This window comes from Cnephaeus nilssonii (assembly GCF_951640355.1).
Source record: "Cnephaeus nilssonii genome assembly, chromosome: 5".
Lineage (NCBI taxonomy): Eukaryota > Metazoa > Chordata > Mammalia > Chiroptera > Vespertilionidae > Cnephaeus > Cnephaeus nilssonii.
In genome coordinates, this window is record NC_137076.1 from 30,400,530 (window position 1) to 30,424,565 (window position 24,036).

Below are 24,036 nucleotides of genomic sequence, written 5' to 3' on the forward strand. Positions count from 1 at the left end.
CAAGGCCACAACCTGTTCTCCTTCACCCACCCTTGTATTCCTGGAGCCTGAAGGATGTCTGGCATATAGTAGATGCTCAATAAATTTGTTGGCTAGAAAGTGGTACTTTTAAGTTTGATAAACACTTTTGTATGCTTTCACTCACCTACTGACATGGGTGCAGTCATTAACACAGGGCAAGAGTTTTTCTCTGTTTAGTTCCCTTCTTTTTTAAAAAAAAAAAATATTTTTATTGATTTCAAAGAGGAAAGGAGAGGGAGAGCAAGATAGAAACATCAATGATGAGAGAGAATCATTGATTGGCTGCCACCTGCACGTCCCTTACTGGGGATCAAGCCCGAAACCTAGGCATGTGCTCTGACGGGGAATCGAACCCTGACCTCCTGGTTCATAGGTCCAAGCTCCATCACTGAGCCACGCAGGCTGGGCTGTTTTGTTCCCTTCTGAGCCTCGTTGCCTAGAGCAGTGTCTGGTCCACAGTAGGCACCCACTCAATACATATTTGTTGATTGACTTAATGAACAACCCTGAGGTTCCTTACATGCAAGATGGAATAGGAATGGCCCACTTCCCAGGTGAGTGGGAGGGACACTCACTGGATGTCTGAGGTCTGTGGTGGGGGGTGGAGCCCCTGTCCTTAGAGACCTCAGTCTGATGGCAGAGATTCAATGTCCATTCTCACTGGGACCTATGCTTTCTAGGAGCCCATAGTCCGAGAGGGGAGGCAGCCCAGTCTGCTGGTGGTGGCGATCAGGACACCAGCTCCCATCTCTGCGAACATACTGTGTGCCTGGCCAGGCTGAGGACTGTTCATGGACCCTCTCATTTAAAAATAGCCCCTGACTCTGCCATTTCCAGAGAATACTGAAGCCCAGAGTTGGGGTGAGCCTGGATCTGCCCAGCACCCCCTCGGGGCCTTTGCATGTACTATTATCCCGTCTCCCCTGGGGGATGCCTCCCTGCCAGCACTTGGCAAGGCTGCTCCCTCCGGATCCTCAAGCCTCAGCTCGCGTCCTCAGAAAGGCCGTTTCTGACCGCAAACAGCTCCCCTCCCCGCCCAGCGACTCCCCACGGTGGGCCACCAGGTATTTATTTGTTTCCTCGTTTTTCTCTCCGGTGCTCTCGGCGGGGAGAGAGGGGAGGGAGGTCGATGTTTGCGGGGTTGGACGCAAGTCTCAGTTTCCCGCCCGGCCCCGGTAAAGGGGAGGGTGGGTTCGAGGCTGGGAGGGCGCAGGGCGGGGGCGGCGGGCCGGGTGGGCGGGCCCGGGGGACGGCGGCGCCACCTTAAGGCGGCTCAGCCCGCGGCTCCCGGCCGAGCCCCGCCGGAGGGAGGCGGCTCCGTGCGCGGCCCGCCGCCCGCGCCTCCGACACCCGGCCGCGGCTCGCCGACCTTCCCCGACCGACCGCCGCCCCGCGCCCCCGCCCGCGGGAGGGCCTCGGCGCCCGCCTCGGTCCCCGCTGCCCCTCGCGCTAGCTCGGGGGACGCGGGGACTCCGGGGTCCCCTGCCCCACGCCGCCTCAGCCCCCGCTTCTTTCTCCAGGAAGCCCCCCGCCACCCCACTACCCCCCTCATCACATTGTCACACTCCTGCGCGAGGTGGGCTCCCCGCAGCGGCAGGATGTACCCCCAGGGAAGGCACCCGGTGAGTGGGGTCCCGGGCTGCGGGGGTGGGGATCCCGGGCGCCCGGGAACTCATCCCTGGTGTCCCCCCCCCCGCCCAGACCCCGCTTCAGTCCGGCCAGCCCTTCAAGTTCTCGATCTTGGAGATCTGCGACCGCATCAAAGAGGAATTCCAGTTCCTTCAGGCTCAGTACCACAGGTGAGGGGGGGCGGGGCGCCCCGCCCGGGGACCGGGAGTTCACCCGCCGGCTCACCTGGGAGCCGGGGGAAAGGGGCGGGGCCCTGGAGGCGAAGGGGCGGGGCCAGGCCCGGCTCGGGGTGAGGGGTGGCCTTCCAGGTGGAAGCACAGGTGAGGTGGATGGGGACACTTAGTGTTGGGGGCCTGGGAAGGGGTGAGAGGGCCTGGAGAGGGGTGAGAGGGGCTGGGACGGGGTGGTATAAGGAAGTGGGGAGGGCAGAGTGAAACCCATCACTTTGAAGCTGGCCCAGATGGGGTGTGCGTGGGTCTCCCCTGGGGGAGGCAGGGAGAGTGGGGCCCCCATGCCCTGTCTCCTCCCCAGCCTCAAGCTGGAATGTGAGAAGTTGGCCAGTGAGAAGACTGAAATGCAGCGACATTATGTCATGGTGAGGGGGTTAGCATGCCAGGTGGGGGTGGGGGTGGGAAACAAGGCTCGGGGTGTGAATCCGGACTCACTGTGCCGTTCTGGGGTACATCCCTGCCCTTCTCAGGGTCTCGTTTTCCCTGTCTGTAGAGTGGGCTGGTTGGGATTGTGGGCTGTTTCTCCAGGGACCCTCACAGCTCTTAAGAACAGTAAGACAAGGATGCCCCCTGTTCTCATGGGCATCTCCGAGGGGTCAGCGTCTTTGGGCACCACCTGCCCCACCTCCCTGGAGAGAGTGGAGGGGGCCCTGCTTCCCTCTAGGGGGTCTCATGGGTCTGGATGAACCGTGTCCTGCTGTGGTCCCCCCAGCCTGGGGGCTCCTGGAAGACCCAGAGTCACCCAGCACAGGGCTGGACATCCATCGGCACCGTGGACACTCCAACTGGCTTTTCCTTTGCAGTACTATGAGATGTCCTATGGGCTCAACGTTGAAATGCATAAGCAGGTAACTGTGGTGGGGATGAAGGTGTTCAGCAGGGAGAGTGGGGGTCAGGAAGCTGTGGGAGGGGTAGCTCCAGGGCATTCTGGGACAAGGCAGATTCAGGGAACAGGGGTCTTCACCTGCAATCTCTGGGACCAGGGGGCCAGGTTTTAGCCTCAGGATAGAAAAATGATCCTGGACTTCTGGAGACTTTGTCCAGCCTCTGGAGACGTTACCAGCAGAGATGGGAGTAGTGAGCAGAGCCTGGCATCCCTGTCAGGGAGGGCTCACAGCAGAGGCCGGCAACAAGTCCGGGAGTCTGTGGATGTGACTTCTGTCTTGGGAGCGGGCCAGATGGACAGCCTTGGAGGTCCCTTTCAGCCTGGAGAATCTGAGGTTTGGAGAGGGATCCTGAGGGTCTGAGAGAGAGAGAAAAGGGGAGAGAGAGGTGGAGAGAGAGAAAGAGAGAGAGAACGAATGAGTGTGTGTGTGTGTGTGTGTGTGTGTGTGTGTGTGTGTGTGTGACAGAGAGAAAGAGGCAGAGAAACATTGATTTGTTGTTCCACTTATTTATGCATTCATTGGTTGCTTCTTGTATGTGCCCTGACCGGGAATTGAACCCAGAATCAAACCCACAAGTTTGACGTATCCAACCAACTGAGTTACTTGGTCTGGGCTTCTTTTGCCGTTTCGAAGGGTCTGAGATTGACTCTGGTGCTTTGAGGTTCTGAGACTGTCCTACACTTCTAAGAGTGATCTCAAGGTTCTGAGTTAGAACCAAAGGTTCTGACATTGACTTCAGTTGTCCAAGATTAACCCCAAGATCCTGAGCCTGAACTCAGAGTTCTTCAATGGCTTCTCATAGGATGGAGATTCTGAGGCTGATGGAATCTTAGATTCTGTCCATCAGAGTATTAGAGTTAATGGGCAGAGCCTAGTGCTGGGTCTTCTGGGTAGGTGGGCTAGGAATGTAGGGTGCTGGGGGTGTCTGCCCTGGCATGCTTTTTCAGGTATGGGTGGGCTCTGATGGTTCTGGGGTGGATGGGAGGGGAAGTGTCTTTCTGGAGCATGATGTGGTCCCAGAGGTGTATGAAATAGACCCCCTATGGGGTGGCAGGCACAGGGTAGGACTCAGGCCTTGGGAGCCTAGTTCTGCCCTCCTGGTGGGAACACTCCCACCCCTGACACACACAGCACATAGCACCCCTGTCACCTAGGCAGAGGCAAAGCACAGGCTGACTGCACCCACACTTGGATATGCCATAGCCACCCCTTCCCCATCCACAAGGATTCCCCTCTGTTCAGCCTTAATGAGGCTCCCCGAGCCCAGACCTGGTCCCAGATGAATCCTACAAGTAAAGCCACTCTGTTTTCTCTCTGCTCCACACTTCCAACACTAAGTGTGGGTTTCCCCCACACCAACCGACTCTCCAACTTCAACACCAGCGGGATGTCCGCAGTTCGCTCCATTCTGACACTCTCTGCCCAGAGTTAGTGCAGACCCACAGGCGCCGGGCTCAGTCCCCTCTTCAGGCACCAATTGCAAGTCTGGGCCACCATTACCAGTTGGCTATAAATTGGGGGGCGGGGGGTTCCCCACCACTTCTTCCATGGGTTCAATAATTTGCTAAAATGGCTCACCGAACTCAGGAAAGCTCTTACTTACTATGACGTGTTCATTATAAAGGAACAGCTGGATGGACAGATGCATAGGGTAAGGGATGGGGAAAGGGCTAGAAGCTTCCGGGCCCGCCCCAGGGCACCACCCTCCCAGCACCTCTGTGTGCCCACTCACCCAAAAGCTCTCTATAGCCTGTATTTTAGAGTTTTTAAATTCTTCAAAGTTTCTCCTGGCCACTGTGGCTCAGTTGGTTGGAGCATCATCCAGTACACCAAAAGATGGTGGGTTCCATTCCCCGGTCAGGGTGCTTGTGGGAAGCAACCGATGGATGTTTCTCTCTCTCTCTCTCTCTCTCTCTCTCTCTCTCTCTCTCTCTCTCTCTCTCTTCCTCTTTCTCAAATAAAAATTTTAAAAAAGCATATCCTCGGGTGAGGAAGAAAAGAAACTTCAGAGTTTTTCATCTGCACGTGTTCCAGGGATCCCTCGTCCCCAAATCAGCCCAAGGAGCAGTTAGAGACTAGAGGTGCTGGGTCCTCAGGCAGAACCCTAAGCTGGGCCCAGGGGTGGGGCCCACTCTGCCCAAGGCCAGGAAAGGACAGCAGCTGCCTGACCCTGGAGGAGGAGCCCACTGTCAGTGGGGGCTGAGGGCCACAGCCCTGAGAGGTGGCTCAGAGCCATGGAGGTCACAGGGAGGGGCCGCCGCCTGCCCCTGAGGGTAGTGGGAAGAGGCAGGCCAGGGAACTGGGCTTGGGCAGACGGCAACTCCCACCATGTCCTGCGGAGCAAGGTCCGGAGGGGCCAGCCATACTGCCGAGAGCCTGTAGGGTACCTGGCAGAGGCCAGGAGGTTGAGGAGCAGGGTGAAGCCAACCAGACCCAGAGCGGCGGGCAGGGGGAAGAAGGGCGGGTCCTGGGTCTGGTAGTATCACAGCAGCAGCAGGAGCAGGGGCTGCAGGCTGCCTATTTCCAGCCTGTAGGGGCCTGGCTCTGACCCCGGGGGGCAGAGGGGGCTTGGGGGCCAGCCCATGTGGACACGTGGAAGTGGAGAACACAGTTGGGAGGGAGGTGAAGGCTGCCCAGGGTCTGGGTGTTGTCTCCCAGGAGTTGCCCTTGGTAAATGAGTAGTGCCTGTTGCTCCCAGCTGGGAAACTGGGTCCTTCTCCGGGAGCCAGTGGTGTCATGGGGCCAGGCCCTGGCCATCTGATTAAAACCATTGGGCATTTCAGCAGTAGTACGAGGGGCCCCGGCGGGGGGGTGGGGTGGTGGTGGCTCAGGAGCCGCAGAGTTGCTGGGAGCCCCGTGCCAGGCTCTGGCTGTGCGGCCTGACCTGTGTCTCCGGCTGGAGGTCTTGGCTCCTGGGGCCTCCGCTCTGATGCTGTCGGTGACCACCATTGCTTGGCTGTGCCGTGCCGGTGTTGGCCTCCCTGACACCTGGGGCGGGGGGTCAGCGCCCTCTGGGGTGTATGTTGAGACCCAGGCAAGAGCCCACAGCAGAAGGCAGGCAAGCACCCTGACCATTCATCTCATCACCCACCCCTTCAGCCTGGGCCACGGCAGCCGCCTTTCCTGCCGCACTGCCGAGTGCCCGGGTTGGCCGACTCCATAGCAGACCCTTGGGCACCTCTGGGCCGGAGGCACGGGCCGTAGTCGCAGATACCTGAAGGCACCCACTCCCCTGCCGCCTAGAGGCTTCATGCCACAGGCGGGATCGATCGGATCGTTGGCCATTGGTGACTGGCTCAATCCCAGTGTTTCTCCCCTCCCTGGAGGTCAGGGATGGGGCGAAAAGTTGGAACCCTTTAATTAACTCAGGTGCGGTTGAAAGGGGCTTATTACAGATAGCCAAAGGTACCCCCTTCACTCAGAAATCCCAAGGGTTTTAGGAGCTCTATGCCAGGAACAGATGCCTCCTTGTTCTATCCCACCACCACGCCCTGGCCTGAGTGTGGTGCCCCGGGATCTCCGCCTGGCTGCAGCCCCAGGTTGTAGAGGACACCTAGAGAGGGACGTGGGTTCAGCCAGGGCTCAAACCGGGGACTCCCCGAGGAGGCTCCCCCTCCAAGCCCCTCCCCATTGCTTCCTGCCAGGCGGAGATTGTGAAGCGCCTCAGTGGCATCTGTGCTCAGATGATCCCATTCCTGACTCAGGAGGTGAGTGGGCTGGGGGCGCAGGAGGAGGCTGGGAGGCCTGAGGGGGTGGGTAGGGCTGGATGATGGATGCCGCAGGCAGTGTTTCTGCAGACTGGCTTAGGGCCTGGGCACGGGCTGGGGCATGGGCTCCGGGGATGGAGGGCGGGCTGGCTGAGGGGGAGGAATGGGGCTCAAGCCCTGCACCAGGGTCTGAACTCTGGCTGCGTGCTGTGGCCTTGGGCAGGTTGCTTGTCCTCTCTGTGCCTCTGCGGTCAAGTTTAGAAGAGCTGATCCACACAGAGTGTTGAGGAGGATGCTGGGTGCTTAGGAAGCCCCCAATAAAAGTTAGCCCTTACATTGCTCTCAGTGAAATCAGCCAGACACAGAAGGACAGATACTATGTGATTCCACTCATAGGAGGTCCCTAGAGGCGTCAAACTCAGAGAGACAGAGAGGAAAACAGTGGAAGTTGCACCGGCCACACTTCCAGTGTTCAGTGGCTACACGTGGCCAATGGTTTCTGTATCCGGCAGCACAGATCGAGAAAATTTAATCATTGCATCATAGAAAGTTCTACAGCACTGCACGCTGAGCACAGCACAGCCCCCGGCCACATCGTGGATAAGGCTTAACACATAATGTTGGGTGAAGGAAGTCAGACACAAAAGAGAACACAGGGACTGAGACATGCAGTAGTTCCACGTGGACCGATTCGGGCAGATCTGGGAAGGCAGCTGTAGGGGGGAACTCTATACAGCAAACGAGAGTTGTTGTGGGAGGGGAGGGGAGGGAAGAGAGGCATGAGGACAAGAGGGCGGGGTGCGTGGGGCCCCCCAGGGCGGCCAGTGTGTGTTTTCTGACCTGGGTGGTTGGTGTATCGGTGCTGACTTACACGGTGGTTCTTTACTGGAGGTGAGCAGGCCCCAGGGGACACTGGGCAATGTCTGGGGACATCGGTGGTTGTCCCTGGAGGGGCTCCTGGCATCGAGTGGGCGGGGTCAGGGGTGCTGCTCAGTCCGCCGCAGTGTCCAGGGCGGCCCCACAGAGAATGGTCCAGCCCCCATGTCAGCAGCGCCGAGGGGAGACCCCGCTTTATAAGCTCCAACTTATAATTATTAGTATTAATTGCATTTACATGCTTTGTTTCTCTATTTCGTGATTTTTTTTTAAAGGAGGAGACAGATAGAGGAGAAATAGCAAATGCCATGGATGAGGGTGGGGGAGGGGAGCGGGCCACAGAGGGAATTGCCTGGGCAGATGGGGTTTCCAAGCAGTCAGGGGGTTCTGAGCACCCCTTTTCCATATCCCCCACCTCCCAGCATCAACAGCAGGTGCTACAGGCCATGGAGCGTGCCAAGCAGGTGACTGTGGGGGAGCTGAACAGCCTCATTGGGGTGAGTCATCCTGGCCCCTGCCCTCTCCTGGGGAGACCCTACCCCAGGTCCCTGCACCAGTAGGTGCTAACGTTGGGGGTGCTGTGTGGGCAGCTGGTCTTGGTGGACCTTGTCCCCACTCTGCAACCTCTTGGGCCAGGGGTATTACTGGGTACCCGAACACCCCACCTGCCCCTGGCCCACCCCTCCTCCTCTCTAGCAGCAGCAGCTCCAGCCGCTGTCCCACCACATCCCCCCTGTGCCCCTCACTCCTCGCCCATCTGGGCTGGTGGGTGGCAGTGCCACGGGGCTGCTGGCCCTGTCCGGAGCACTGGCTGCCCAGGCTCAGCTGGCCGCGGCTACGAAGGAGGACCGGGCAGGTGTGGAGGCTGAGGGGTCCAGAGGTAAGTGGATGGGGCAGGGTGGCATTGGCCAGGGGTTGTGGTGGTCGCGGGGAGGACTGGCAGACCACGCTGCCCAGAGCACCAAACTCACATAAGTGTGAGGGGGCTGCAGGGCCCCTTTACTTCCAACTGACTGTGTGTCCTTGGGCAAGTTACTGACCCTCTCTGGGCATTTATCTGACTGGCATGTGGAAGGGATAACCCACTCTGTGCAATGGTGTTGGAAGGAGAAGGGAGATTCTGAGCTGGGAAGAGGGATTTATAAACTGTAGAGGGCTGTGCCATGTCTGGTACCATGGGAGATGAAACCCTCCTTCTTTTTCCTTCTCTCTCTCTCTCTCCTTTGCCCCCAACCCACCAGTGGAGAGAGTTCCGAGCAGGGTAAGTTGAGGGGCATCCGGGGACTTGCCCTCTTATATAACATTTGCTTTGTATTTGTGTATGGCTAAAGCCGCTTGTTCTGAGCTGATAAGGGCCACATCCAGCTTTCAAACTGTGTTGCCTGGGAGATGCCCATAGGCTAGTTTTATTTATTTAAATTTTTGAATCTTGAGCTATTTTTGCAATTGAATAAATGAATGCATGCCCATGAGAGCATTCTATACACCTTTCCATTCATTAATTTACCCATCCTCCATTCAATATTATCTACAAGAGCACTACCCAATAGAAATTCCATGTGAGCCCTGTAATTTTTAAAAAAGTTGATTTTGAAATAATTAAAGGTGCACAGGAGGTTGCAAAGACATGTGCAGGAAGGTCCCATGCACCCCTCACCCAGCTTCCCCCAGTGATAAAATCCTACAAAACTGAAGTCCATATCAAACCTAGGAAACTGACATAGGCACAAGCCAGGGAGCTTATTCACCTTTCACAGTTTCACGTGCAGGCGTTCATTGTGTGTGCTATGTGTGTGTGTAGTTCTTTGCAGCTCTAGCACGTTTAGCCGTGTACCTACATCGCCGCATCTCCTACGCAATTGCAAATTTCCTAGTAGCTACGTTAGAAAAGTTAAACAGGTGAAATTAATTTCAATAATATATTTTATTTAATGCAATGTATCCAAAACGTTTCAACTTGTAATCTGCATAAACATTATAAATAAGGTATTTTACATTCTTTTTATTGAACTAGGACTCTAAGATCCAAATGAATGTTGCACTCAGAACTCACCTCAGCTTGCACTAGTGCCCCCCAGGGGACACTGGGCGATGTCTGGGGATGTTTGGAAGGTGTTATTGCCCCAATGGATGCTTGATGAGCAGACCCTAAGAACAGCAGTGGGGATGCTCATCTTGGCTGGGCCGGGGTGCAGGATGGGGGCCCAGGACCCTGATCTTCTTCCTGCCTGGCTCCTCTCTCTGCAGAGTGCGTCCCCCTCGCCCCCTGAGAGTGTGGTGGAAGAAGAGCGGCCAGGCGGCCTGGGTGGCAACGGGAAGCAGCAGGCTGAGGAAAAAGACCTGTCGGGGCCTTATGTGAGTGGGGGCAAGAGGAAGAGTGGGGTGGGCATGCATGACCTTGACCTGCCCCAAGCCCCACCCCTTGGAGCCTTCCAGAGCCCAGTTCTGCCCATGACTCTCACTCCAGAGCCTTCCAGAGCTCCCCATTGCTCACGGAGCACTGGCCAATCAGAAGAGGCCCTGTGGAGTCAGGCTTAATCCTTCAGTCGATTAAGTCCCTGTAGCCTCTGAACCGTGCACTGTTTTCCCACCTCCTGGCTTTTGCTCTGGCTGTTCCCTAACCCTCTGCCTCTCAGGCCCCAAACTCACTGTACTCTTCTGCAGGAAGCTGTCCCTGACCCCCTCCCTGGAGGGCTGGGACCGCTCTCCCACTGTCAGAGCAATTGCTGCTCCTGTAGTTTCAAACTCTGGTGCCCCAGGGGTCATGTTGAAAGTGAGGCTTGGGACAGTGGCCAGCTGGGGGGCATTTGCCCCATCTAGAGGGGCAGCTGTGACCTGGTCCTGTCTGACCACTGAGCCCAGTGTTGGCCAGTCTTTCTCAGAGAAGCTTTTAATCTTTTTTTTTTTTTAAAGAAGACTTTAATCTATATATTTTTTAAATCCTCACTGGAGGATATTTTTCCATTGATTTTTAGAGAGAGGGAAAGACAGAGAGAAATTTTTATGTGAGAGAAACATACCGATTGGTTGCCTCCTGCACGAGTCCCAACCAGGGCCTGGGCCAGGGAGGAGCCTGCAATCGAGGTACATGCCCTTGACTGGAACAGAACCCTGGACCCTTTGGTCTGCAGGACAAAGCTCTATCCACTGGGCCAAACTGGCTAGGGTCTAATTCTGTGTTAAAGAAGAAAACTGGGGATAAGGAGGTCCAAGAAAACCCACCTGCTGGGCAGATGTGGCCTCCCTGCTGCAGCCTTTGGTTCCCCCGTGGTTTCCAGCCAAACCAGAGGGCAGCCCAACATGTGTGTCTCCAGGGGCCATGGGGAGCCACAGGAGGATGCAGAGCAGGTGTGGGAACAGGTTTTAAGAACATCTCTCTGGGCCTAGCTTGGAAGGCTACTTGGAAGGGGCAAGGTGGCAGGCCAGGAGACCAAGGAGGGGATGTGCTGGGGCCGTGGGGATGGGGACGCAGATGGATGAGTGAGAAGGAAGTATGGATGACTCCTGGTCTCTGCACAGAGGAGGAAACTGAGGTCAGGGTGGGGGGGCTGGGAGTCACTCAGGAGTCATTCTGTTGCACGTAAATAAACGGCACCACAGCAAGTCTTGGGCATTCAGCACTGTCTCCCTCATCCTTCTCTAGGAGGGACCCACTCCCTTCACCCCCTTACCTCAAACCCTCCCTTGCACTGAGCCAATGCATCGTCGCCTCTGAACCAAGCCAATGGGCTGCTGTAGCCCCAGAATTCCTATCCAACCCGGGGCCTGCTGGATGCATGGTCCCCTTCCCAAGGAGATGAAGGGGGTGTGGAGGCAGGGGCCTGGCAGGGTGAGCTCTCTCTCCTTGTCCCCCCAGGAGAGCGACGAGGACAAGAGTGATTATAACCTGGTGGTGGATGAGGTGAGTTGAGGTCCAGATTCTTTGACTCCAGGACTGAGGCAGGGAACTAGGTCTAGACACAGAGCAAGTGGTGGGTTTTGGAGTCGGGGGCGGGAGGGGGGGGAGAGGTGGGGGAGAGGGCCAGAGGGAGTGGGATTACTGGTCCCCTCTCTGTGGGATGGCTGGAGCCAAGGAAGTAGGGGTTATTGGACACTTCAGGTGGACATCTTCTCCATAGCACAGTGGGGAAACTGAGGCCCAGGGCACACTGGAGATGGACTGCAAAAGTGGCTTCAGGCACTGGCTCCCTGTGTGACTTTGGAGGAGTGTTCCTCCTTTCCTGGCTGCTTCTTTCCCCACCTGTCCGGTGGGGAAAAACAAAGCCAAGCCTTTATAAGTCCTTGCTGTTTGCGCTTATAGAGTAGGCCCCAACGTTAGACCCTTTTACAGATGAGTAAACTGAGGCACAGGGAGGTTTCATAATCCTCCCAAGGTGGGTGGCAAGTGCCCTGTCTAGAGGTTGGGGTAGGGCTCAGGAGGGGTAAAGAGAGAGGCGCTCTTTCTCACCCACTCAACATCACCTCAAACTTAGGACCAACCCTCTGAGCCCCCCAGCCCAACTTCCACCCCATGTGGAAAGGCGCCCATCTGCGTTCCTGCTCGTCGGGACCTTGTGGAAAGTCCAGCCTCCTTGGCCTCCAGCCTCAGCTCACCGCTCCCCAGAGCCAAGGAGCTCGTTCTGGTAAGAAGTAGGGGAGGCCTTGAAACTCACTTTGTTCACCCTGAGGGCCTGGAAACAGATACTTCCCGTTTGACATGAGGAGATGGAAAACTGGCCAGACTGGTGTGTCCAGCATTCCCCTCCAGATTATTTGGCCACCTTCCTAAAACGCCCCCTACCCGATTCAAGTGGACTCACTCTGTTGCACCTAAATAAACAGTAAGAGGCAACTTTGTAAGTAAACTCACTTATGGGGAAGTCAGGTATCTCTTGCAATAAATGGAAAATCCTCTGAAAATAAACAGTGAAACTGTAGAATGGACCAGTCACAAGGCAGACTTCAGCCCTGTGAGTGGTAAAGCCTTGGAGAGGCAATGAAGACACACCAGTCCCAACCTGAAATGCTGTCCCCACCAGGAACCAGGATCCATATCAGAACAACTTTCTCCTTGCCTCTCCCAGGTTTAATGCCAGGTATAGGACCACCTGATTACATACATCCCTGGGGGGAATTTTTAAAAAATTTTTATTGACTGATTGAGAGAGAGAGAGAGAAACAGCAGTTTGTTGTTCCACTTATTTATGCATTCACTGTTTAATTTGTGTATGTGCCCAGACCAGGGATCGAACCTGCCACCTTGGTGTATCAGGAAGCTGCTCTCACCAACTGAGCTACCCTACCAGGCACACACCCCCAAGGAATTCTTAATTCAGCTCTATTTGTCCCTCTCCCTCCCCCAAGTCTCCCCTAGACCCTTGCCCTGAACTTACTTGGGAGATTGCTTCAGTTTCTAGGCTTACCCTCCCAGCAGGTTGCTATGGCAACCGTCAAGGTTAGGGCTCACTTTGCTTCTCAAGAGACCAGAGAGGGGGAGGAGCAGCTGTGTTCTAATGGAGAGGCCCCATTAGAACACATGTTGTCCCCGTCCACTCCCTCTCGTGGGTGGGTGAGTGTGGCTGTCACAATACATGTCATTTTGTGATGGGAAGATAAGATGTAACGGACACAGGACAAAGATGCGAATCAGTCTCTTAAAAGGCAAAGTTGGTAATGGCAGACAGGAGAGACAACAGCGTGCTCCTATGTGGGGGTCCGGCTTCCCTCGTCTCCAGTGTTCCTGTGGAAGGAACAGCTGTGAGGAATAACCCCCTCCCCCTGGGAGAAGGAACAGTCCACCAGTACCAGGTGCTGTTCCTTCATCTGGGAGAATGCTGTGTGGTCTCCAGTGTCTCGAGCCCATCCCAGAGGTTCCCATTCCTTGTCCCCAACAGCCTCCAACTTTGTCCTTCCCCCCCTTCCTCAGGGTGTGACCTTGCTTGAGGGCCCACCTTGCACCATTCTGTCTACATCGTGTTCCTGACTGTGTACCCACACTGCATACCTTATCATATGCCTGCATGGTTCTCACCATACATGTGCGTGTTGGTTCCCATTGCCTTGCATGTGTGAGCATGTGCCCAGGTACCCACCTGGCATTCCAATGTGTGCAGACACTCACGTGTCCCCTGTGCCTAGGGGGTCAGCTGTGGGCCCCTCTCCTGGTGAGTACATGTCTGAAATTGTCTGCAGCTGCAGAGGTGCACTGCCATGTGTGGTCACTTCCCTTGAGCCCTGGCCGACCAGGTCTACCTGTTCCTTCTTCTCAGCCATATCTGACCAGATCCTTGGCCTGCAAGGTGCCAGGTGCCTGGCGGTGTTCTGTCCTGCCTTTTCTCCCCAGAATGATCTCCCTGCCAGCACCCCTGCCTCCAAGTCCTGCGACTCCTCCCCGCCCCAGGATGCGTCCACACCCGGGCCCAGCTCGGCCAGTCACCTCCGCCAGCTCGCTGCCAAGCCAACGCCTTCCACGGACAGTATTGGTGAGCGCCCACTGGTGCCTGCCAGAGCAGGTCTCCTCTCTGGGAGGGGGGTTCTAGAAAGTGGTAGGGGGTGAGGGAGGCAGGAGATTGGATGCCAGCCCTAGCATTGCCTTGATCCTTTTCATGACTCTGAGTTGGACGCTGCCTCACTCTGGGCCTTGGTTTCTCCTTGTCTTCGTTGGAAAGGTGGGCAAACAGAGGCCCGGACTTACTCAGGGGCTTCAGCCTAGTGCACTGGAAAGACAAGCTTTAGAGCCAGAAAGGCTTGGGTTTGAGGCCAGCCTTGGACACTGGCCAGCTGTGTGACCTTGGGGAACGGACCCAAGCTCTCTGAGCCTCACATTCCCTGTTAGTAATATGGGGGTGACAGTGCTCTTCTTCTAGGCCTGTGCTGGTTTCGGGGTCCCAGAAAGAAAACAGACCTGGAACTTGTCCTCAAGGAGCTCCCAGATGGTGGCAAGGAGACCCAGACCTCAAAACTCCCAGCCCTGTGTAATTACACCTGGGGCAGGGTGGACTGGAGAGGCTCAGGGGTGTTCCTGAAATGTTGTTAAACACGACACCTAGGTTTGGAGGGATGAGTAGAAGTTCAGAAACTGAAGAAGGAAAGGGAAAGGCATGTCAGCCAGAGGGAACGACATTTGTAAATGCCTGGAGATACGACAGGGCATGGTGAATGCTGGCGCAGGGCATGGGAGCCCTGAATGACAGGTCACAGTGCTGGCGCCCGGGCCCCAAGGGAGTGGGAGGCGGGATCTGGGTCCAGTGTGTCTGAAGACCTGTCTTTGTCTCTTCTCACTCAGCCCTGAGGAGCCCTCTGACCCTGCCCAGTCCCTTCACCGCGTCCTTCAGCCTGGGCTCACACAGTGCACTTAATGGGGACCTCTCTGTGCCCAGCTCCTACGTCAGCCTCCACCTGTCCCCCCAAGTCAGTGGCTCTGTGGTATATGGACGCTCCCCCATGGTGAGTCCTCAGTGTGGGAGATGTCAGCAGGGACCCAAAGCTGGAGGCTGGGAGGGAAAGCCAGTTATACAGCGGGAAACAAGGAGGTGGGGAAAGGAAGGGGGCCCTGACTTGACGAGTACATGTGGAAAGATACTCTGAGGGTCTCAGTAGTTCCACAAGCTTAATTCAAATCAGCACATGTGACTGTGGAAAAGCAACCGTGAGTGTGCTGCATTAAAGAGGAATGGAGAGCTCCAGCCAGGAAAGGTGAGGGTCCCATTCAACCTCCTGGCAGATGCTGTCAGTTGTTAGCCTTGATTTTAAAAAATATATTTTTAAAATTGATTTTAGAGAGGAAGGGAGAAGGGTAGAGAGATGGAAACATCGATGAGAGAGAAACATCATCAGGAGGTAGCACCCCCCACAGGGGATCGGGCCCACAACCTGGGTATGTGCCCCAATTGGAAATTGAACCAGATGCCTCTTGGTTCCTGGCTCAATGCTCAACCGCTGAGCTCCACCAGCTGGGCTTAGCCTTGATTTTTAAGGGCAGTGACAATTCTGGTAGATTGCAGAGGAAGGACTAGCCTGGGGAGTGAGCTGGAAGTGATTTTCCATGAGGAGGAGCTGAAGAAATGAGACACGAGACTCCTGAGCTGCAGTGGAGGGGGCAGACAGGTCTGCATGGCTCCAGAAGGCAGTACTGGGACAGATGACTGCTAGCGTGAGCCCTCCCGAAGTGGATCAAGGTGCCTCCAGAGGCAAGAAAATGCCTTTCACTGTAGATACCCAGGCCAGAGGGCACTTGCAAGAGATGCCATAGAAAAGGAGTCAGTGCCTGGCCGGTGTGGCTCAGTGGTTGAGCTTTGACCAATGAATCAGGAGATCAGGCTTCGATTCCTGATCAGGGCAAATGCCTGGGTTGCGGGCTTGATCCCCTGTGTGGGGTGTTCAGGAGGCAGCCAATCAATGATTCTTTCTCATCATTGATGTTTCTATCTCTCTCCTTCTCCCTTCCTCTCTGAAATCAATAAAAATGTATTTAAGAAGAAAAAAAAAAGAAAAGGAGTCAGCAAATGTTTATCTGTAAGGGGCCAGATAGTAAATATTTTTGGCTTTGCAGACCAGTTGGTCTCTGTCACAACTATCCAACTCTGCCTTTATATAGCTCAGAAGCCACCATAGACAAAATATAAATGAACGAATGTGGCTGTGTGCCAATAAAGCTTTATTTACAAAAACAAGCAGGGGCCTGTAGTTTGCAGACTCCTGAGCACCGGATGGAAAATTCTTTTTTTTTTTTAAAAATAAATATATTTTATTGATTTTTTTACAGAGAGGAAGGGAGAGGGATAGAGAGCTAGAAACATTGATAAGAGAGAAACATCGACCAGCTGCCTCTTGCACACCCCCCATTGGGGATGTGCCCGCAACCAATGTACATGCCCTTGACCGGGATCGAACCCGGGACCTTTCAGTCCGCAGGCCGACGCTCTATCCACTGAGCCAAACCGGTTTTGGCGAACCTGGGACCTTTCAGTCCGCAGGCTGATGCTCTATCCACTGAGCCAAACCGGCTTCGGCTAGATGGAAAATTCTTTAGGTTCCTTATGACTCTGGGGCTCTAGGATTCCCTGGACAGTGATCTTGGGGTTCCCTCATGTGAAAGCCTCCGCTCTCCCATCTGTAGTATGGGAGAGGAGAGGGCATCTATGCTTTCTTGGGGAGGAGCTAATAAACCCATTGGGGTCCTCTGGTAAACAGGGGCTGTAGTGGGGAGGGTCTGGGAGAGGGCACATGCGAGTTTGAGTCACCTACCCCGTGACACCCCCTTTGGCGTTTGACAGATGGCTTTTGAATCTCATCCACACCTCCGGGGGTCATCCATCTCCTCCTCCCTGCCCAGCATCTCCGGGGGAAAGCCGTGAGTACAGAGTGGGGCTCCCTGCTCCCTCCAAGGGCATTCCGTGCTGGGGTGGGGGTGGGGTGTCTTGATGCCTTTGCAGAAAGTCTCTTCTGTAAGATAATGGGAGCTCCCACCTACCGCAGGTCTACCTGCTCCCTTCTCCCTTCTCCCTTATCTCTGGAGAGAGGTAGGTCACCAGGAAAGTTTAGACCAGTGGTTCTTAACAGGGGTACATTTTGCTGCCCTGTTTCAGGACATTTGATGATATCCGGTGATACATTTGGTTATCACAGCCAAATGCTCCCAGCCTCTGGCGGGCGGGGGGGTGGGGGGTGGGGGTGGGGGGGTAGAGGATGCTGCTCAATACCTACAGCGCCCAGGACGGCCCCCACAGAGAATGACCTGGCACCAAGTATCCACAGACCTTTCTGTCATGGGAACGTTCTATACCTGCTGCTGTCCAGTCTGATTGCCATCAGCTTCCTGTGGCTTTTGAGCGCTGGGAATATGGTCAGTGCATCCAAGGAAATGAAAATTTAGACTGACTTAAATTTAACTTGCCCCATGTGGCTGGTGGCCACTACTGGACAGCATTCTCTGGAACTCAAGGCCTCTTCATGGACAAACATTTACTAAGTGTTTGCTGACCATGCACCAGGCCACCACCTGGGCCCCTTTCTCTCTTTTGTACCACACCTACCTTCCCCCTTTGATCCTGTGGTTCCCTTGCCTAAATGAGGCACCGTGCTGCCTTCTGGGGAGAGGGTGCGGGGGCCTCCCCCATTCCCTCTGGGGCGCGGGTCATACCCATCTTCCGTCCAGGGCCTACTCCTTCCACGTGTCTGCGGACGGGCAGATGCAACCAGTGCCCTTCCCATCCGATGCGCTAGTGGGTGCAGGCATCCCACGGCACGCGCGGCAGCTGCACACGCTGGCGCACGGCGAGGTGGTCTGCGCGGTCACCATCAGCGGCTCCACGCAGCACGTGTACACGGGCGGCAAGGGCTGCGTGAAGGTGTGGGATGTGGGCCAGCCTGGAGCCAAGACACCGGTGGCCCAGCTGGACTGCCTGGTGAGGCGGGGCGGGGCCTGGAAGGCACGGGGGCGGGGCTTGCGGCCAAAGGCCAACAGTACGGGGTTTACCTACCAAGGAAGGGGGGCGCTTACAGGCCTACCAGGGGCAGGGATTATCAGTCAAAGCGGTGGAGTTTATATGCAAATCAGGGGCGGGGCTTGCAGGCCAATAAGCTTATAGGCCTGGCTTATCAGCCAATGGGTAGAACTTAGGCCAATCAGGGGCGGAGCTTGAAGTTCAATGGGGCGGGGCTTAAGAACATCAGCGTTCATAACTGCTATAAATTCTGTGGGGTTGGAGTTTACAGCCCAATGGGTGGGGCTTACAAGCCAACCTGGGGCAGGACTTTCACGCTAACCAGAGGTGGGGTGCAGCTTCTTCAGCTGGGCTCTTGGAGGCAAAGGGGAGAGGGGGGTTAGCCCCACGCCCTTGTTTCTCTCTCCTCCAGAACCGGGACAATTACATTCGTTCCTGTAAGCTACTGCCTGATGGCCGGAGCCTTATCGTGGGCGGTGAGGCCAGTACTTTGTCCATTTGGGACCTGGCAGCGCCCACCCCCCGCATCAAGGCCGAGCTGACCTCCTCAGCCCCCGCCTGCTACGCCCTGGCGGTCAGCCCCGACGCCAAGGTCTGCTTTTCCTGCTGCAGCGATGGCAACATCGTGGTGTGGGACTTGCAGAACCAGACCATGGTCAGGTGGGTGGAGGGTACCAGGAGACCTTGGGCAAGCCTCCCTTCCTTTTGTGCTGTGGGGGCAGCCGAGTGGCCTTGGGGGACGCTGGAGCAGCACCAGCTCCAGGATGGATGCCCGGGCCCTTCTCCCTCCAGGCAGTTCCAGGGCCACACGGACGGTGCCAGCTGTATTGACATTTCTGACTATGGCACCCGGCTCTGGACAGGGGGCCTGGACAACACCGTGCGTTGCTGGGACCTGCGGGAGGGCCGCCAGCTGCAGCAGCATGACTTCAGCTCCCAGGTGCCGGAGGGGTCCAGCGGGAGGGGGTAGAAGCTCCAGGAATCTGGCCTCTTTTCCTCTCCCCGGGGCACCCGCTTCCAGATGCGGAGCAGAACCAAATGCCTGCTACAAATGCCTTCAGATACAGGCCTTCCCCTTTATTTTGTTTTTTTCTTAATATATTTTTATTTCAGAGAGTAAGGGAGAAGGAGAGAGAATTATTGATTGGCTGCCTCCTGCATGCCCTGCACTGGGGATGGAGCCAGCAATCCGGGCATGTGCTGCTGACTGGAATTGAACCCCGGGACCCTTCAGTCCGCAGGCCCACGCTCTATCCACTGAGCCAAACCAGCAAGGGCAAGGCTTTCCCCTTTATTCTCCAAAGACAGACACAGGGAACCACAAAGGAGCTGATCATATTACACTGCGGGGCTGCTAAGACCCTCAGATCATTTCCCCAGATGCTCTGGCCGAGCCATTCCCCCATTCCTTTGTCTCTCCTTGTATAGCTGGTTTCTCCACCCAGCCTTCAACCTTTGACCTTATTGAGAGCTTTTGACCACCCCCACCTCAGGACTTACCATGGGGGACCTGAGGGAAAAGGTAGAGGTTGACATAGGAGCTGGGCACCGAGAGGTCTCTGTAGAGGGCCCTGTGGGAATCTAGGCTGCAAGATGTGGTGAAGGAGCTGGACAGAATCAGGGGGCTTCTCAGGGCTGAGCAAAGAGTCAATGAAACAGGCCTTCAGACACCCTGACCCCAGACCCTTAGGGGACAGGTGGGAGCGCCTGGGCTTGTCATTTAAGGCTCCCATTCTCTAGTCTCAAACACACCGTGCCCTGGGACACCGCTAGGCCTCACTTATTGTTCCCTCTGACTGGCATGCCTTCCCCTTCCTCTCTCCAATTGGTAAACTCCTACTCATCCTTCAAACCCCATCAAATTTGCCCCCCTCCTTGAAGCCCCCAACTCTTTACGTTCCCCAACTTTTTCTGTTCTACCTTCTCTTTAGCTTGAATGTTTTCTTGGTAGGGAAGTCAGGGGTGCAGGTGGATAGTTGTCTATCCTCTATCTCCAAAACGTAGATGAGTTACATACATATCAGGGATTCCATGGTGAGTGTCCCCTATCCCACGTGGGCACCTGTCTCTGTACAGGAACATTCTATATGGCCAGAAGAGAGATGTGAAAACTTCCAGTCTTCTCTCTATATATTTATGGTCCTTCCAAACATGTCTTACTTGGAAGACTTTGCCAGGTTTAGGATGGAGCAGGGCTTTAGTCCTCTCTGTGCCTCGTGTGGGGTAAGGCACAGAATGATGAGGCCACCAAGTCCTTTCAAATCAAAATAAAAGGAGGCGTTGGCAGTCGGGAGAGTTCCAAGCTGGGAGCTGGAAGGCCTGGTCCTTCACAGACTTGCTGGACCTGCTTCGTGACTTTGAGCCAGACTTGGCCTCAGCTTCCCTTCCACCATCTGCTCAAGGGGAGCGACTGTCCTCGCCTGGCTTCACCCACCACCCCCTCCCACCCTCCCTCCCGGAGCTGTTGTGCGTTCAAAGCAGATAATGGATGTGAGGCCCCGGGGTTCCGTGTAATGCTGATTAATATTAATGATTTGACATGCAGTTGCCTGCTGCTGCTAGGCCCTGGGCCAGCTGCACTCCATGCAGGGGCCTCAGTGGGAGAGCATTGGGCTTTCCCCCTCCCCCACCCCTTCTTCTGGGCATCTCCCACTGTCCCAAGGGGTTTTGACCCTACACCTTCCCTCTTCCCTCCCAGATTTTTTCCTTGGGCCACTGCCCCAACCAAGACTGGCTGGCCGTTGGCATGGAGAGCAGTAATGTTGAGATCTTGCACGTCCGCAAGCCAGAGAAATACCAGCTGCACCTTCATGAGAGCTGTGTGCTGTCCCTGAAATTTGCCTCCTGCGGTGTGTCTGTCTGGGGCTTGGGTGGGACTCCAGGGCTTTGGGACAGGGTTGCCAAAACACAAAATAACACTTCCCACACACCAAAAAAACAAAAACAAAACAGTTAAATTTGAATCTTAAACAACACATAATTTGTTACAATAAGTATGTCCCAAATAATGCACGGGACATACTTATACTAAAAAGCAGTTAATACATCCCAAATATTGTATGGGGTTTACTTATGCTAACAATTTTTTTTAAAAGTATAAGTATGTCCTAAATATTGCATGGGACACACTTAAAAGAAAGAAAGAAAGAAAGAAAGAAAGAAAGAAAGAAAGAAAGAAAGAAAGAAAGAAAGAAAGAAAGAAATCATTGGGACACCTGCATTAAAGATAATTTGTGTTCCTCACGATTCAGATGTGACTGGGCACTGTGCGTTTTATCTGGCCAGCCCTCTCCTGGGGGCCCCCCTTCTTGAAGACCAGATGGAGCCCTAGGGCCTTGACTTTACTATCTGGAAAACGGAAGGGACAAGCCTCAGTTCCCTCAGGGAGCTTGTGTCTCCCTAAAGGGAGAGGCTAGGCCCACCGCTGCCAGCGGCCCCCAGTCCCGGGCTTCTTCAGTCCCTCCCCCTCCAACCCCCCCTGCTCTCCTTCCCCCAGGGCGGTGGTTCGTGAGCACAGGGAAGGACAACCTGCTCAATGCCTGGAGGACGCCATATGGTGCCAGCATTTTCCAGGTACGTGGGGGCAGTCTGGAGCCCAGCCCCTGGCAGGATGCCATGTGCCCAGGGCCCCAGGGTGGCTGCCCTGGCAGTGAAACAGAAGAGCCGCTCCTGGGTCCTCCGTCTCACCTGCAGATGGGTCAGCAAACTTCAGCCCACGGGCTACATTGCTGCATGGCCCGTTTTCCTTTTCATTGTGGTAAAATGTAACAAAACGTGCCATCTTAACCATTTGTTTAAAAAATATATTTAAAAAAAAATATATTTTTTTTTTATTGATTTTTTTTTTTTTTTACAGAGAGGAAGGGAGAGGGATAGAGAGTTAGAAACATCGATCAGCTGCCTCCTGCACACTCCCCACTGGGGATGTGCCCGCAACCAAGGTACATGCCCTTGACCGGAATCGAACCTGGGACCCTTGAGTCCGCAGGCCGACGCTCTGTCCACTGAGCCAAACCGGCTAGGGCCCATCTTAACCATTTTTAAGTGCACAGTTCAGTGGCATTAAGTATATTCACACTGTTGTGCCACCATCACCGCCATCCATCTCCAGAACTTTCTCATCTTCCCAAACTGACATTCTATTCCCATTAAACACTAACTCCTCCTTCCGCTCCCCATCCTCCCTTCCCTCCCCCGCCCCCACCATCCAGACCTGCTGTCTCTATGACTCTGGCTCCTCTAGGGACCTCCTGTGAGTGAAGTCATACAGCGTTTAACCTTTTGTCTCTGGCTTATTTCACTGAGCATCATGTCCTCAAGGTTTATCTACTTTGTAGCAGGTGTCTCATTTCCTTCCTTTTTAGGGCTGAATAATATTCCATTGCATGAATGGACACTTTACCCATTCATCTGTTGATGGACACTTGGTTATGTCTGCCTTTTGGTGATTGTGAACCATGCTGCTGTGAACATTCATATACATGTTTTGGTGTAGACACATTTTCATTTCTCCTGGGCATATCCCTAGGAGTGGAATTGCTGATAATTTAATCTTCGATGGAACTGCAAGACATTTCCAAATTTTCTATTCCTATCAGCAGCATAGGAGTGTTCAAAATTCTCCCGTCCTCAGCAAGGCTTGCTATTGTGTCTTTTTGTTTGTTTGTTTTAAACCCTCACCTGAGGACATACTGAGAGAGAGAGAGAGAGAGAGAGAGAGAGAGAGAGAGAGAGAGAGAGAGAGAGAGATTGGGTTACCTTCCATATGCTCCCTGACTGAGGATCAAACCCGAACCCAGGTATGTGCCCTGACCAGGAATCGACCCAGCAACCTTTCGGCGCACCGGACAGTGTTCAACCAGCTGAACCGCTCTGGTTAAGGCTGTTGTGTCTTTTGTATTGTAGTCATCCTGGTGGGTGGGAAGAGGTTTTTACATTTTTAAAGGATTGTAAAAAAAAAAAAAGTGAGGTTGATTTATTTAGTCTCTGGATTTAATGGCTAATGTCGTATTTGGACTTGAGGCCAAGCCTGGAAATTGACTGTTGTGCCTGGACGGAGAGTTTGCTGCGCCCTGCAGGAGGCCATCGTGCCCTAAGCGTGGCCCTCTGCTGCTGGGTGTCTGCCTGGTGCACTCTCTGCGCTTCCCAGGAAGGGGCGGTGTTCCAGCCCCGCCTCTCGGTGTCCAAATAGCAGAGGTCCTGCATCACCACTTGTCCGGAAGGACCTTTCGCTGGGACTTGGGTCGCCTCCTTGTTCCTGGCTCCCACTCTGGGCTCTCCTGTCTTGAGTCCTGTCTTGGCCCCACTTTGACGATAGGCTCATGCTTGGAGGCTGGCAGTGGCCCCAGTCACCTTGCCTCTTCCCTTTGAACATCGTGCAGGTCGTTGGGAGCTTGAGCAGCCTGTGCGTGTCAGCCACGCCTCACCTCTGCCTTCTCTCCTCCCTTCTACAGTCCAAGGAATCCTCCTCCGTGCTGAGCTGCGACATCTCTGGGAATAACAAGTACATCGTGACGGGCTCGGGGGACAAGAAAGCCACTGTGTATGAGGTGGTCTACTGAGGGAACCCCCTTCCCGCACTCCTGGGGAAAGGGTGTGCAGGACAGACCCCAGCACCCCCCTCTCTAGTTGTACCTGTGGCCGCCAGATCTCATCTGCTCTCTGGCCAACCCCCCCCCCCCCCCCCCACATCTTCCTCTGCTGGATGTGGGGCCAGATGGGCAGAGGGACTTTGGGGAAATAAATGTATTTGTCACAATTTCTTCTGTCTTGGGCTGGGGAATTGGGTACTGTGGCTTTTCTTGGGCAACTGCTATTGAAGGAAGGTCACTTTCTAGCTGTGTGGGTGTCTTCCTTTTCCCTAATCTGGATGAGATCATTCATTATGTATGGAATCCTGTGTTGTATTGGGCAGTGTAACAAATGGCCCCCAGGTCTCAGTGGTTGAACACCATAGATATTTCTCGGGCAAGTCCATGGGGCATTTGGGGCTCAACTCCAGGTACACTCAGGGCTCCAGGCTGGCGGAGGTTTCACCACCTCAATTATGTAACTTCAGGGTCCAACATACCAGGAAGATGGGTCATACGTGGCTTTTAAACCCCTAGCCCAAAAGTTTCATGTGATCACTTTTAGCGCCAGCCTTTTTTTAAAAAAATATTTTTATTGATTTCAGAGAGAGGAAGGGAGAGGGAGAGAGAGATGGAAACATCGATGAGAGAGAATCATTGATTGTCTGCCTCCTGCATGCCCCCTACTGGGG

The 24,036-nt window shown here is 54.8% G+C and overlaps 1 protein-coding gene and 1 pseudogene across 3 annotated transcripts; one reads left to right on the plus strand and one right to left on the minus strand.

Moving 5' to 3' along the window:
- Positions 1-1,319: 1,319 nt before the first annotated feature.
- On the plus strand, positions 1,320-23,532 carry TLE2 (TLE family member 2, transcriptional corepressor). Of its 2 annotated transcripts, none has more exons than XM_079773228.1 (20): positions 1,320-1,643; positions 1,723-1,820; positions 2,182-2,245; positions 2,684-2,728; positions 6,412-6,474; positions 7,773-7,847; positions 8,047-8,230; positions 8,592-8,611; positions 9,598-9,705; positions 11,207-11,251; positions 11,823-11,972; positions 13,673-13,811; positions 14,615-14,775; positions 16,605-16,681; positions 17,486-17,735; positions 18,187-18,434; positions 18,567-18,714; positions 20,473-20,623; positions 21,271-21,347; positions 23,228-23,532. In XM_079773228.1, exons 1-20 carry the CDS (start codon positions 1,620-1,622, stop codon positions 23,333-23,335), a joined length of 2,235 nt encoding a protein of 744 aa, XP_079629354.1. In that variant the 5' UTR covers positions 1,320-1,619; the 3' UTR covers positions 23,336-23,532. The 2 variants fall into 2 exon arrangements, with proteins under 2 accessions (XP_079629354.1, XP_079629355.1); XM_079773229.1 differs by having other exon boundaries at positions 8,050-8,230.
- LOC307100254 (transmembrane and ubiquitin-like domain-containing protein 1) lies at positions 3,914-6,398 on the minus strand (annotated as a pseudogene). The gene is made up of 3 exons: positions 6,356-6,398; positions 5,155-5,999; positions 3,914-3,917 (listed from the first exon to the last, which is right to left on the minus strand). The product of its transcript is annotated as a transmembrane and ubiquitin-like domain-containing protein 1 (transcript).
- Positions 23,533-24,036: the final 504 nt, after the last annotated feature.